This window comes from Vicia villosa, linkage group LG7 (assembly GCF_029867415.1).
Source record: "Vicia villosa cultivar HV-30 ecotype Madison, WI linkage group LG7, Vvil1.0, whole genome shotgun sequence".
NCBI classification, from domain to species: Eukaryota; Viridiplantae; Streptophyta; class Magnoliopsida; order Fabales; family Fabaceae; genus Vicia; species Vicia villosa.
The window spans coordinates 128020692-128035637 of NC_081186.1; the positions used below are offsets into that span (position 1 = coordinate 128020692).

General features: G+C 32.7%; 2 protein-coding genes across 2 annotated transcripts; one reads left to right on the forward strand and one right to left on the reverse strand.

The window, feature by feature from the left end:
* Window positions 1-2576: 2576 nt before the first annotated feature.
* Window positions 2577-5278, forward strand: LOC131616796 (cyclic dof factor 1-like). The gene is made up of 2 exons (XM_058888243.1): window positions 2577-2830; window positions 3840-5278. The coding sequence occupies exons 1-2, from the start codon at window positions 2684-2686 to the stop codon at window positions 5016-5018; spliced, it is 1326 nt and encodes a 441-aa protein (XP_058744226.1). The 5' UTR covers window positions 2577-2683; the 3' UTR covers window positions 5019-5278.
* Window positions 5279-5709: 431 nt separating this feature from the next.
* LOC131616795 (probable inactive leucine-rich repeat receptor-like protein kinase At3g03770) lies at window positions 5710-9404 on the reverse strand. The gene is made up of 7 exons (XM_058888242.1): window positions 7652-9404; window positions 7374-7504; window positions 7048-7288; window positions 6700-6902; window positions 6546-6592; window positions 6188-6299; window positions 5710-6098 (listed from the first exon to the last, which is right to left on the reverse strand). Exons 1-7 carry the CDS (start codon window positions 9183-9185, stop codon window positions 5832-5834), a joined length of 2535 nt encoding a protein of 844 aa, XP_058744225.1. The 5' UTR covers window positions 9186-9404; the 3' UTR covers window positions 5710-5831.
* Between the last annotated feature and the right edge of the window lie 5542 nt (window positions 9405-14946).

The following is a 14946-nucleotide window of genomic DNA, read 5'->3' on the forward strand; positions in this document are numbered from 1 at the left end:
TGAGACTCTAAGTCCCTCAAGTGAGGCATTTAGATGATCATTTATAATGATACACAAAGTCCCTAAAGCGAGGCGTTTAGATGAGCCTGTCTAATGAGAATCTAAGTCCCTAAGGTGACACATTTATATGAGCTTGTTTGATGAGATTTTAAGTCCCTCAACCGAGGCATTTAAATGAGGCTGTCTAATGAGACTCTAAGTCCCTCAAGCGAGGAGTTTAAATGATACTGCTTGATAAGACCCTAAGTCCCCCATGCGAGGCGTTTAGATGACCCTATTTGATGAGACTTTAAGTCTCTCAAGAGAGGCGTTTATATGAGTCTGTTTGATGAGACTCTAAGTCCATCAGGCAAGGAGTTTAGATGAGCCTATTTGATAATACCTTAAGTCCCTCATACAATGATTTTAGATGTTGGTTATCTCCATGCATATAAGTCACTCGTACTACCTTTAAGGGTGGCAAGGATTTTCCAATGGAAGTCCATCATACTCGTATTACCTTGGGAGGAAGAAAGAATCTTCTTGTGGAAGTCCATATTACTTTTATTGCATCAAGAGGCAGTAAGGATCTTCTTGTGGAAGTTCAAAAAATTGTTTTTACCTAAAAAGGCGGTAATAATCTTCTTGTGGAAGTACAGTGTTCGTGTATCTTCTTAAGAGGCACCAAGGAACCTCCTGTGGAAGTCCAACATCCCTAATAGTAAAGCAAAAATATTTTTCATGCTCATAAACATTCAGAGATTCTTACATAGTGGGCAACATGCCCCCTCTGAAAATAAATAACTTAACTATAATAATATTTTAAACATATGGAGTTTCAAATCCTAGGGACAAGTTGCCCGATTACACTATGTCATCATATATTTTTTAGAAGCATTTGTTGTCATTTAGAGTTGTTTATGAGTAATTAAGTGAGAAATTAGAGAAGAAAGGGTGGATATTTGATTAAGTAAGAGATTATAAGTGATTCGATTTACATATAGTCATGAATCGATTCATGACTGAGATTTTTCTATTTTGTTTTTAGTTCTCAAAACGTAGTCCGGGTCATGGTTTTTATGAATCGACTCACGTGACTTATTACATGACTCAAATGCTAGCTTGAAGATTTAAGTTTTTTTTACCACTTGATTCAATTCATTGGACATCATTGACTCGAATCACTTATAATTTTTTATACTGATTTTATGCTATTTCTCAAACGCATATAAAATACTTTACTATCATTTATTTCATTTAACAAATCAAAATCAATGAAGTGATTTTTTTAGAAAAATTTATCATCTCTTTCAAAAACTAAAGGCTTATGCATAAAGAATACAAGGCCAATCTTGTGCCTATGCAAGGAGACTCATAACACATGGCTTCAAATAATTAGAGCCCCCAATTTTGTGTTGAGCTTTTTAGAAATATAATTAAATAGATAACATATCACTATGTTTATGAAAATAAGTAATATTTAACCTGTAGCCTGGTGGTTAATGTGATTTTTACCGTGTAGAAGGTCGTCCATTTGAATCCATCTACAAGATATTTGTATTATATTTTTTTAAAGGTCATATTTTATCATTTGTCTCGGGCCTTCGTATGTGTTTGATCGGTCCTGAAAGAGTGATCGACCTAATGAATGAGATATTGTGTTGCGAGAAATTAAAATAATTTGATATTATTTTATGGATATGGTGTGAAATCCTTGCAGTGAAATTTCATAGAAGAAAAATAATTGTCTTCTCCGAGAATTGGAAATTTCTTGTTTCCATCAACCATTTGCTAAAGTCTTCCAAATAGTATTTTGAAGAAATTATTGCAAAATTGAAGATTAAAAATTCTAAAATATTAAAGGTATTGGAATCAAGATGAAGTCGATGACCAAGATTTGAAACTTTTATCTGAGTCCATTTTAAAAAAAAAGAATAGCCAAGAAAGAATTTAAGATCAGTTACTATTGAGCTTTTATCTGAGTATATTTCTTTGATTTCTTATTGTAACAAACTAAATTAGTGGAAGACAATTTATGATGGTTTATCATCAAAGTCTCTCTTTTCCTTTAAAGGTGAACAAATGAAATATCGTGAGTTCGAACTCACGTTCTTATATTTAATATTTAATATTTCTGCACAACTATCAATTAAATTGGTTTAACTGACACCATTAAAATATTTTTATGAAAGAAAAAATATTGTAGAATTGGATTCAAATTCAAAACCAATAAACCTGAATATTGTTTTTATCATCTATTGTGTTTTATCCAATTCATAAGATTAATCCATATCATTTCCAGAGATACCAGTTTAGGCATAAAAATTCAAAGTCAATAAGTAAATTGAAATAAAAATGAACTGTCTTGTTGCTTTACTATTTTATTAAACAATTTGGTTATTTTACTCTACAATTATAATAGTTAATTTCATTTGACTTTGTTATATATCATATATATACAAAAATAATAATAGAAAATGATGTAGCATAAGAAAATAATATAATAATATACAAAAAAAAGAAAATAACAAAAAAAGTATGTTGATTCTTATGGCAAATAAACAGTTTATTTGTCATTTCTATGATTTTGGGTTTCTTTCTTTGTTTTGCCATCTTTTCTTCTTTTAGTCACTTTTTTGTGCCCTTTTTTCCTTTCTCTCTCACTCTTTTTCTATCCAACTAACAACAAACTTCCATTTGAGGCATGTTCCAAGATCCTTCAATCAAGCTTTTTGGAAGTGATATTCATATTCATATTCATATTCCCATCACCACAGATTCACACTCTTTCTCCTCTCAGATTCACTCTCTTCCACAACAACAACAACAACAACAACCCATCTACATCATGGTCTTGCCTTTCTTTTTCCTTTACATCTTCTTGCACCTTTTTTGCTTTCTTAATGATAAAGTTTGCATTTTTAATCTCAAATTTCAAAACCCACTATTTCATTTTTATTATTCATATATAGTTCAAATTTATGTATACTTACTTGTATAATATTCATATTTATGCTCTATGTATCTGAATTTTTTTGATAATTTGGTTGCAGACTTGAGTGTGTTACTATAGAAATTGTGATGTAGGGTCTAATTTGAATTAGGTGTGTTTGAATCTGATTTTAATTTTAAGTTGGACCTAAATGTATAACCACTAATTTTTAATTAGCATGGAAATGTGTGTTCTATCAACTGTAGCAATGGAATAGATTTTGTGAAATAGGACCTTTTTTTTAAATATTTTTTGTTATGTTAGAAGTTTTAGGTCAAATTGATTCTTAGTGTTCAATTCTTTAATGTACTGTTTGATTAGTTTTACTGGAGCAAAAGAAAGAGATATTGGTATGTGTTTAATCTGTTGTAGGCTGTTAGGCATCGACGCCTTTGAAAAAAGGTTTTATGCGTCAGTGTCGGTGTCCGAAATTGACAATGACGCATGTGATTATGTTTAATTTATTTATTTCTTCAAACTATTATTGGTGTCGATATGTCAGTGTGAGGGTCGTCTTTTCAGCGTCCGTGCTTCATAATTCGTAGGTATTTCATGTATATTTTTTGTGTAGAAATCAATATTGTTAAAGAGCGGTGCAATAGGATAGCAGAATTCGAACAAATCAAAATTATTTTACGATATGTTATTATGTACAAAATATTGTCAAATAGCCGTGTTATAACACTATTGCATAATAGAATTGGAATAAGTTTCCATTTTCCGCGATTCATGATTGACAACACCGGAAAAATGAAAATTTTGTGCCACCCTTTGTATTATATGTATGAGTTATAACTTTTGTTTACAATGCAAGTTGTCGAATCGGCTCAATGTATGCTAGCTGACACAGTTTGATACTCATTTGCAGAATGGACTTGAAGAATCAACTAATGCTGATGTTAGTGTTTCTTTGAATGAAGTTTCTTGCAATCAAGCTTATCCACGAGATGATGCTAATGCTATTCCAAACATGTACGAAACCGGCACTTCAAAACCGGGGACCGAATTAGTTCATAGTACTTATGAACAGAAGACTGCCAAAAGAGATATTGACAATCAAGGGAAAGCTTTCAAGAAGCCAGACAAGGTTCTTTCATGTCCTCGCTGCAATAGTTTGGAGACAAAGTTTTGCTATTTCAACAATTACAATGTTAACCAACCAAGGCATTTCTGCAAAAATTGTCATAGGTATTGGACAGCTGGGGGAGCAATTCGGAACGTTCCTATTGGAGCCGGTAAGCGTAGAAATAAGCATCTGCCTTTGCAGAACGTACCTGTCATACACACAGATTCCGACCCTACTAGTCACAGGGAGGAAGTTCCTCTTAGTGAATCACTAGAAACTGTGTTAAATCTCAAGGGCCGTAGAAAAATTGAAACAGACTCTTCTACTGTCAAAGATGATATTGAAGACCCTTCTAACTTTTCTGCAACAGCGGCTAATTCCAGCGAGAAGGAGTATTCTGAAAATGGAATAGAGCATATTGGTTTGACACCACAGTACAATAGCTTAATTCCTTTGCATTCACTTCATTATTATTCTGCTCCTCCATGGACTTATCCATGTTGGAATCCTACGCCATTTAAGCCAGATAACATAACCTCCAGTCCTGCAACCATGATGGCAGTAGAAATACCGATGCCACCTTCATCATATTGGGGTTGTATGCCAAATTGGGTTGGCCCAATGGATGGCATTCAATCACCTTCATCTTCGGTTAGTAGTGGCACGTGTTCCGGGAATAGGTCACCAACTTTAGGAAAACATTGGAGAGATGGAAGTACACAAGCAGAAGATACGACGAAACACAATATTTGGGTGCCGAAAACTATCCGAATCAATAATCCAGAAGAGGCTGCGAAGAGTTCTATATGGTCAACTTTGAGAACAAAATCTCAACAGAACAAACCTATTATGAAAGGAGGTGTTTTTAAATCATTTGAACCTAAGTCAAGTGCAAGTTCTCGAGATTCAGACGATAATCAAATTCTAAGAGCTAACCCTGCTGCTTTCTCTCGGTCCGGAACTTTTCAAGAAAGCATTTAATATCCTAACTCAGTCTTGGTAGCATTTATTTTTAGATGAGGCATTGAGAATTTCTCCGAGTTTCATTGTTGGCTTTGGCTAATTCCATGTAATTGAAGTTTTAGAAGATAGCCATAATAAGAATAGCAGAGGAATTTTAAGGTCATATGTTCTCTGATCTGTTAGAATTTCAGTTTTGTGACAGCAATTGCTCCATGATAAAATTAGACTTGTTAGTTTTCACTTCAATTTCATTGGAATAAAGAAAGAAAGTCATGAAAGTTGATGAATCTTTACTTTGAGGTATGATATTTAGGCTTCCAAGCTGATGCAATCCTGATAGTAACTACTTTGAGATGTTTCTTAGTTCAATGTAATCTTCATTTGTTTCATCATCCATTCAATTCTAACTTTCGAGTTCGCACGCGGCGTTCGTTTTTGTATGCGTTTCACTCGTTTTTTCGTTTTTGAATCGTGCTGATTCTCGATTTTGTCATAGCATAAAGCAAAATGCTCTGGCTTATTCCTGTCGCAAATTTCTTTTTCTTGTCTGTTTTGTTATATTAGTTAGGATTTTGCAATTTTTTCTGACCGTCATGAAACTTCATAAACATAATTTTCAACCTCGGTTGGCCAAACTCAACCTTACAAAATCGTATTGTAAGGCGAGAGTTGTCTTCCGCTTGTAAACAAACTTTTGACTCCACATATATTATCCAAGGTAGAACTTTCAAAGATAATTTTTAAATAGAAATAATCATGCTTATACATTAATCTGTATAAAATGAAACTTAATGTACATAGTAGCATACACCATAATAGATCATGTTAATTTCATTGTAACTTTGTCTCTCTTGAGGATGATTTAGGTGAGTCTCTATAATCACTAGTTTCTCTTCTCCATGAGTTCTGAACTTGTGCTGCAAACTGCAAATTCCAAAGAATATCTTCCACAGAAGGTCTTTCATTCGGTTCACTTGAGAGACACCTTACACATATCTCCATCATTTTCAGTAATGATTCATCTGAACATTCCTTGTGAACAAATGGGTCTACAATACTCCTTCTTGCTATATCATCAGTTTTTATGCTTACATGTAACTGCGTAAGAGCAACGCATACAACGTTGTTAGGATTAGCGGACATTTGGATAAACAGCTTAATTAAACGCTTATGAAAATAATACTCACGAGATCTTTTAATGTTCCCACTTCATTGTGGAACATTATCGGTCGTCCAAGAATGATTTCTAGCAAGATTACCCCAATATCATACACATCATTCTTGTCTCCATCATTTATCCTGAAAATCATTATAGCAATCATCTTAGAGCAACAAATTCGACTCTAAAGTAAACAGATAAATAAACGCACACGAGATCATCATGATTCATCAGAGTCTGACTTATCATGCCGAAGGTAGTTTTTCTTGTATGCAATATTTCGGATTATAAAATGAAGTCCTTCTGTGTTCAACTCGCTACATTTTCATACTCTCTTAGCAGCTAAGATTAAGCACCATTGTAATATCAAGGAACCGATTTTTTACCTTGCTTGGAGATTTCCTTTTACTCCATGAGAAGTTCCATTGCCGACCTTAATATTTTGAAGAAAACCATTAGACTGAGCAATATCGTAAAACAAATGAAGATATATTAATCGAAACAGGAGAGCATAAACAAACTGATATTTTCTCCCTTTACCATTCTTTTGTTTTCAGCATAGATCGGCAGATTATAACTGCTTATTTTGACATTATGATTGTTATCCAAAAGAATATCAGTTATCTTGATATTATTCGAATATAGTCCAGGCACTATCCCTGTATGCAAATATTGAATGCCTTTCACTACTCCAATTGTGGCTGCTATTCTCTGTGTCCAACAAAGCTTCTCTCCATTTGATCCTATTGAAACAAAATGTTATTAGCGAACATATTCAATAAATTTATGTTAATTTGCAGACGATTGTTGGTAGCTACGGTGACAACATAGTTGAGATGTCAGCTACCACAAGTTGAAGAAAGACTGTAGCAAGACAATATTCCTTACCGGAGATGCGGCTTCTTAAACTTTTATCTTGAACAAACTCGAAAATGAGAAATATAGTATTGACACTTGAATCATCTTGGTTGCACTCGAAAGAATGTCCAAGTGAACTAACCAAGTGTGAATGCCTAAGTTTTGAAATCAACTCAACATGGTGCATATAAGCTTGAGGGCTATGCTTCTTTCTTATCTTCATTCCTCTAATAGTAATTTGCATCCCATCAGAGAGAACCCCTTTATATATCTGACATCATAGTACAAGAACTTGAGGATTCCTATGCATAATTGTTGAGAAAACTATATCAACCTTGACAATTTCAAATGCATACCTGACCAAGTGGACCTTCACTTATGAGACTTGACTCATCAAAATTATTTGTAGCTTCCTTAAGTTGCTCCAAAGAAAAGGTCCTATATGCAGGAAGACCGGTTCCCATCTTCATTGTTTCAGATATACACCCTGTTAACAAAGAATATCATTAAGTGACTATATGTGATGCGACGTGTTTCTGGTGTCCGTATTTCATAGGTTTTAATGCTTAATAGATTGTGCATTTTTGCGGAATTGAAGTTATGTAAAAACAAGACAAAGGATATGTGGATTTACTTGCATCTGTGAGTAGTTTTACAGTGTTAACTGATGATACATGTTCGATTATGGACCTTGAAGGTGACCTTGAAAGGCGTCTGTTTCCGAGTAAGCTCGCGATATGTTCCTTTATGAATCTTGTTAGTGTTTTCATAGCGTTTTTATCAGGTACCTTTCTGATGATATGCTCTACTATAGACCTTGCAGTAGTTTTCACTCTATCTTCATTCTGTATTTGGCTAATAATAACATGCTCCAAAGTAGCCATCGAAGGTGTTTTCGAAACATTTTTCTTATGAACTTGATTAACAGCCAAGACAACAACAGCAACAATCAACACTCCAACAACTCCAATACTTGATGAAACAAGTACTGTTTTACTTGCTGTTCCTTTATGTTTCTGTTGTTGACGCGGCGAAATATTCACCGCAAGAGCTTCACTGCTGCAGAAACTATAACTATGTTGATCTTGTTTCTTCTCATCAGATAAACAGTTTCTAGCATACAAAACAACCTTTTCCTTTTCTCTCAAACAACTAGGTAGTTCACCTTTCAAAAGATTTGAAGACAAATTCACAAACCGAAGATCGCCATTACACGAAAAATTCTCGAAGAGCATACCAGTAAACTTATTCGATGAAACATCGAGGTAATTTATCGAAGGAAGCGACAACAAAGACGGCGGAAATGGCCCTACAAAGCCATTCAATGAAAGGTCCAATTCTTGAAGCTGATAGAAAGAGCTTATATTAGAAGGTACACCAAGCCTAAAACTGTTGTTCCTAAGCACAAGTGAAACTAGCTTTGTAGGAAGAGAAGGAAAATGAGGTCCTAATCTGTTGTTTTCCAAGTGAAGAACTTGAAGGTTAACCAAGTTATGCAGATGAGGTAATTCACCAAATAGTTGATTATTTGACAGATCCAAAACTCTAAGAGTAACAAGATGGTTCACTGAATTTGGCAAGTTACCTGTGAGAAAGTTTCTCTTCATGCTAAGAACAACCAAACCTTGAAGAGAGGTTAACAAGTTTGGAATCTCACCATTGAAGTTGTTATCATCAAGTACTAGTGATTGAAGATTGGTGAGATATGAAAGGTGAACTGGTATTTCTCCACTGAAGTAGTTTGAGCTAATGTTGAGTATCTCCAATGAGGAAAATTCACCTATGGTTTCAGGTAGGGGACCCCATAAGCCAAGGGAAACCAAAGAGAGGACTTTCAAGGATGAAAGAGTGGAAAGTGTTGAAAAGAGAGTGTGTGAGTTGAAGTTTTGAGGCAATGAGGTGGTGAAGTTGGTGTTTCCAACAAGATGTAGCTGTGTTAAGTTTTGTTCATAGCAGACTAGTGTTAAGTAAGGTGTAGGTTCAATGTTGCAGAAATCTTGGGTGGTGGTTAAGGTTGATAGGGATGAAGGGTAGCCTAGAAGTTGTTGGAGTTTGAGGAGGGTTTGAGAGTGTGAGGACTGTAACTGGTGTGAAAAATGGATAATGGAGAGGAAGAAGACTAGAAGGAGTAGGTGATGTGATTGTGAATGATGAAGTTGTTTAGCCATTTTCTGTTGAATTGGAGAAAGAGATATGAAGTATGAACATAGAACAAGAGGTTTTGAAATTGAAACCAATGATATTTTGTTAATGTGATGCTCAATATTTGAGGTTATGCATTCACGAGATTAACTATACATGAATATGTGGAACATTAACCTGACAGAGATATAAAAGTTTTTTGTCAAGTACTACCTAAAAAGTTGCATATGTGATATGCCAAAAATGTGATAGGTGAATTTTCATGTTTTACTTATACTTAGGATTGCTGATTAAGTGTTGATTAGTTTATGTTATAGTAATAGTGGAAGAAGTTAAGTAGGGTTGATGATTAAGTTGAATAGGACAGTGAGCCAATGAACATGTCACAGGGAGAGGGTGTGTTGTTAAGCTCGTGACACATTTGGGAAATGCCAAAATATGATGTGTGTATGTATTCCTTTATGCTAGATTGTGATGTTATTATGAAAGGGACAAATCAGAGTGGGACCTAACCTCAATCACGGGTATGCTTCTGTAATGTTTAGTCAAAAACGATACTCCCTAATAACAACAAAAATATAATTTCATAATAATAATAATAATAATAATAATAATAATAATAATAATAATAATAATAATAATAATAATAATAATAATGTTTTTTTTAAGTCGGTATAGAGAAGTTGGTTGAAAAATGGGGCATTAAACGCCATGCAAAAACGGGTAAAAGATTAGGGCGGATGACATTGGTGAGCGTTATAGATCTAAAATTTATATTACTTCTCGAAGAAAATGAAAGTTGAGTGGATGCAGGATGCCAACCAGCTTACATCCGCAATTGTGCAATTTATTTTTGAGTTTTTTTTCTAAAATTCATTAAGTCACGTCATCTTGAACCAATTTATTTTATTTTAATTACAATGGTGTAACTCTAAAGAATTGATGTTAGATCCTACAATTTTATTTCATATATTATAATTTTATTCCTATTAAATTTTATTTTAATTTAAAAAATAAAAATTTTATATGAAAAAAAATGAAAAATTAAATTATATAAGAGAAATAAAAATTTTAAATTTTTATAAAACTAGTAGATTAAAATTATAAGTGAAACTTATGTGATAAAAAAATCAATATATATAATTAATTATAATTGATATATAAAAAAACATTAATTTTTATTGGAAAATGGGTCTTCAACGTTGCTTGAGCATGCAACGGATTTTCATTCTGGCGGATTCCAATAACAAATTTTTGAAAAAGTTTGGTTTGCTCATTGAAAAACTTGCAAAGAACCTTTGTGTGAGGTGGTCTAAAATCTACAAGTTTTAAAAAAATTATTATAATGTCTGCATGCAAAAGAAAAATATATATACACGCACACAAATGTGTCATAGTAACATGACATGGTAACTTGTTACCTCATATTTCTATAAAGTTTAACATCAATAGAAAATTATTTGACATGTTAACGAGATGCATAAAAACTAATGTCTTACAAAATTTCATCAAAATAGTTAATTTTGATCATTCTCTTTAACATATCAAATGATTTTTTATTAATGTTAAATTTTATAGACATGATATATATGATAGTAAATTTCAATCCAACAGAGAATTTTGTTATACGGATATATGGTAAAGAGTTATCGGATGTGTCATGTTACTAAGTTTGACCTATTGGTGTTATTTGATTCTGACCCATATACATATATTAAATTTATGGCTTAAATAGTGTTTTAGTCCTCGTAAGTTAGCGAATTTTTGTTTATTACAAAAATGCCTACGTAGCTAACGGTGCTGACTTGACATGCTTTTTATTTATTTTTTATTTTTGATATATTCCACATAGGTCAATTTATTATTATTTAAATATTTGAGTGTTAAATGTTAAATGTCAAAAAAAATTTAAAAACTGGTCCCAAGAGGGTTCAATAGTTAAGTGTCATTGATTTGAAGTAGTATTTGGATGGGTGGCCTTTTTGGAAGTTTCTCACGTGTTTTAGAGTTGGTTGCCGTGGTGTTTGTGCTGAAAATTTGGAGACATTATCTTTTTGGCTCTAAGTTTGAAGTGTTTAGTGATCATAAGAGTTTGAAGTATTTGTTTGATCATAAAGAGTTAAACATGAGGCAAGGAAGATGGCTTGAGTTGTTGAAAGATTATGATTTTGATTTGAGTTACCATCTAGGTAAAGCAAATGTGGTAGTTGATGCGTTAAGTAGGAAGTTGTTGCACATGTCGATGATGATGGCGCATGAATTGGAATTAGTTGAACAATTCCGATATATGAGTTTGGTATGTGAAGCAACTCCTGATAGCGTGAAGTTGGGAATGTTGAAATTGACAAGTAGTATTCTTGACGATATTCGAGGAAAACAGAAGTCCGACTTGAAGTTGGTTGAGCAATTGACATTGATTAACCAAGGTAAAGGAGGTGAATTCCGAGTTGATGAGAATTGTGTTATGAGATTTGGGAATAGAGTATGTATTTCAGATGTTTTAGAACTTCAGAAGAGTATTCTTGAAGAAGGCCATAGAAGTGGTTTAAGTATCCATCTAGGTGCTACAAAGATGTACTAAGACTTAAAGAGATTATTTTGGTGGTCGGGTATGAAGAAAGATGTTGTTAAGTTTTTTTACGCTTGCTTAACTTGTCAGAAGTCGAAGATTGAACATTAGAGACCTTCCGGGTTAGTGTAACCGTTGAACATTCCATGGTGGAAATGGGATAGTATTTTCATGGATTTTGTGATGGGTTTACTAAAGACTGCCAAGGGCAATGATTCTATTTGGATAACTGTGGATAGGTTGCCTAAGTCGGCTCATTTCTTGTCGATGAAGATTAATTATCCTATTTCTAAATTGGCTAAGACGTATATCGAATACATTGTGAAGTTGCACGGAATACCTTCGAGTATTGTGTATGATAGAGATCCTAGGTTTACATCAAGATTTTGGGAGTTTGCAAGATGCTTTGGGTACTACGTTGAGGTTGAGTTCGGCGTATCATCCACAGACGGATGGTCAGACCGAAAGGACTATTCATTCATTAAAATATTTTTTAAGAACTTGTGTGTTAGACCAAGGAGGAGCTTGGGATAGCCATTTTCCATTGGTTAAGTTTACGTACAACAATAGTTTTCATGCGAGTATCGGTATGGTACCGTATGAAGCGTTGTATGGTAGGAGGTGTAGAACTCTGTTGTGTTGGTGTGAATCAGGCGAGAGTGTTATGCTCAGATATGAGATTGTGCAAGAGACGACTAATAAGATAAAGATGACCCGAGAGAGGATGAAAGCTTCTCAAAGTCGTCAGAAGAGTTACCACGATAAGAGGAGGAAAGCACTTGATTTCAAGTGGAGGACCATGTGTTCTTAAGGGTTACTTCGGTAATAGGTGTCGGTAGAGCTTTGAAATCGAGGAAGCTTACGCCACGTTTTATTGGCCCATATTAGATATTAGAGAAGATTGGTGAGGTGGCTTATCGAATTGCGTTACCACTGCCACTTTCGAATATTCATGACGTGTTTCATGTATCCCAATTGAGGAAATACATTCCGAATTCTTCGCATGTGATTCAGATGGATAATTTGCAACTGAGAGATAACTTAATTGTTGAAGTACTACCCATGCGAATAGAAGGTCGGGAAATGAAACAATTACGAGGTAAAGAGATTGCCTTGGTGAAGGTGTTGTGGGGTGGACCAACTGGTGAGAGTTTGACTTGGGAACACGAGGATCGGATGAGAGAATCTTATCCGTTCTTGTTTTCGTCAGGTCATTTTCGAGGGTAAAAATTCTTTAAGTGGGGGAGAGATGTAACACCCCGAAAATCTAGAATAATTATTTATTTAATTATTTTGGTGTGATTATGTGAGTCTTTGCGATGTTGTGATGATTTAACGATGATTATATGATGTTTTGGTAATTTATGTGATGTTTTGATGAAGTTTGGTAATACATAGGTGTTTTGGGGAATTATTGAAAATTAAGAGTATTTTAGAAATAATTAGAAGGGATAAATAACTGTTACCCCCTGCCATTAGGGTGAGTTTTGGTTTTCCCCCCTTTTAATTTTTTTTGTTAGATTCCCCCCTTATAAAACACAGATTCTGTTTTCAGAACACCCTATCCCTTGTTTGGCTGACTTGGCATAGGGAATCTGGTGACGTGGCATCCATGTGGCGTTTGGGAAAATTAGAAAATGCAGATTTCTAAAAAATGGATGAACTAGGATTCGAACCTACATCCACCCACATTATAGTTAATGTATATTATATATTTTTAGTATATACTGTACATTAATTTTATTTAATGTTTTCTTATATTTTTAGTATATACTGTACATTAATGCTGTACATTAATTTTATTTAATGTTTTCTTATATTTTTTTATAATATTAATTTTACTAAACCAACTCATTTTATTTGTTTTATTCTTACTCATTAAATGATATATTATATGTTTGTTTTCCAACTTTTATATTATATTGTAGCTCTATTTATTTAATATTTTAACAACTTGTCTAATATAAATAATGGTTATAGTTAACATTAAAGTTACATTATAAAAAACGTTAATTTATAAAAAAATATTTGTTAGTTTATAAAACGTTAAAAAATTATAAAATGGTAATATTTAAAAGTATTATAAAATATAATAAAATGTTAAAAAGTTTATAAAACATTAATATAATATATTAATTTGTAAAACGTTATAATTTATACAATTTTAAACGTTAATATTTATAAATATTAATATTTGTAAAATGTTAAAACATTAATATTTATAAAATATTAAAACGTTAATAAAAAATTTATATGCCCAGTATATTAAATAAAATTAGTATATTAAATAAAATTAGTTTCTATGTATAATTAATTTCTGAAATATTAACGTTTATATTGTATATATTAACGTTTTTAAAAAATAATTAATAGGGTTTATGAAAAATGATATGTTTAAAAAGTACAGTATATAAATAGTTATATACTGAATAAAAAAAACTTTATAAAAAAACATTATAAAAAATATTATAAAAAAATGTTATAAAAAAACGTTATAAAAAAAACGTTATAAAAAAACGTTAAAAAACATTATAAAAAAACGTTAAAAAAAAACAATTTAAAAAAAAATACTGAGTTAATATATATAAAATGTTAATATATCATTTCATTGATAACATATGTAATATATCAGTTTCAGTTCAAACATTAAACATAATAAACCAGTTGGCCTAGTGGATGTGTCCAATGCCTATAACATTGAAGACATGGGTTTGATACCCATTGCTTGCAAGATTTTGGGACAAAAACAACTTATTAAATTTTACAAACTTAAAATAATAATAAATAATTTGCCAAATCATCATTAAAATAAATAAAAAATATAAAAAAAGCCACCTGGGACATTACTAGAAATAAAATAAATAAAAAATATTTTAAAAAAGCCACGTAGGACACAGTCAGCGAAATAGTGACAAAGGGGGGACTGCAAATGGAATCTGGGAGTTACGAGGGGAGAATCTCAATTTTTTTTAAGGGGGCGTAAATCAAAACTCGCCCTAATGGCAGGGGGTAACAGTTATTTATCCCTAATTAGAATAATTAGTTAGGGATATTTTAATTAGATAAATAGAATAATATTGGTGTTATAAGTAATAAGGGCGAAATGGTAAAATCAAGAGGGTTAATTGGAACAAAAAGAGAAAAGAAGGAATATGGGTTGTCATTCAATCGTAAAAGTTTGGAAGGACGTGAAAGAGAGGAGAGCTAGGGCTTGGGAG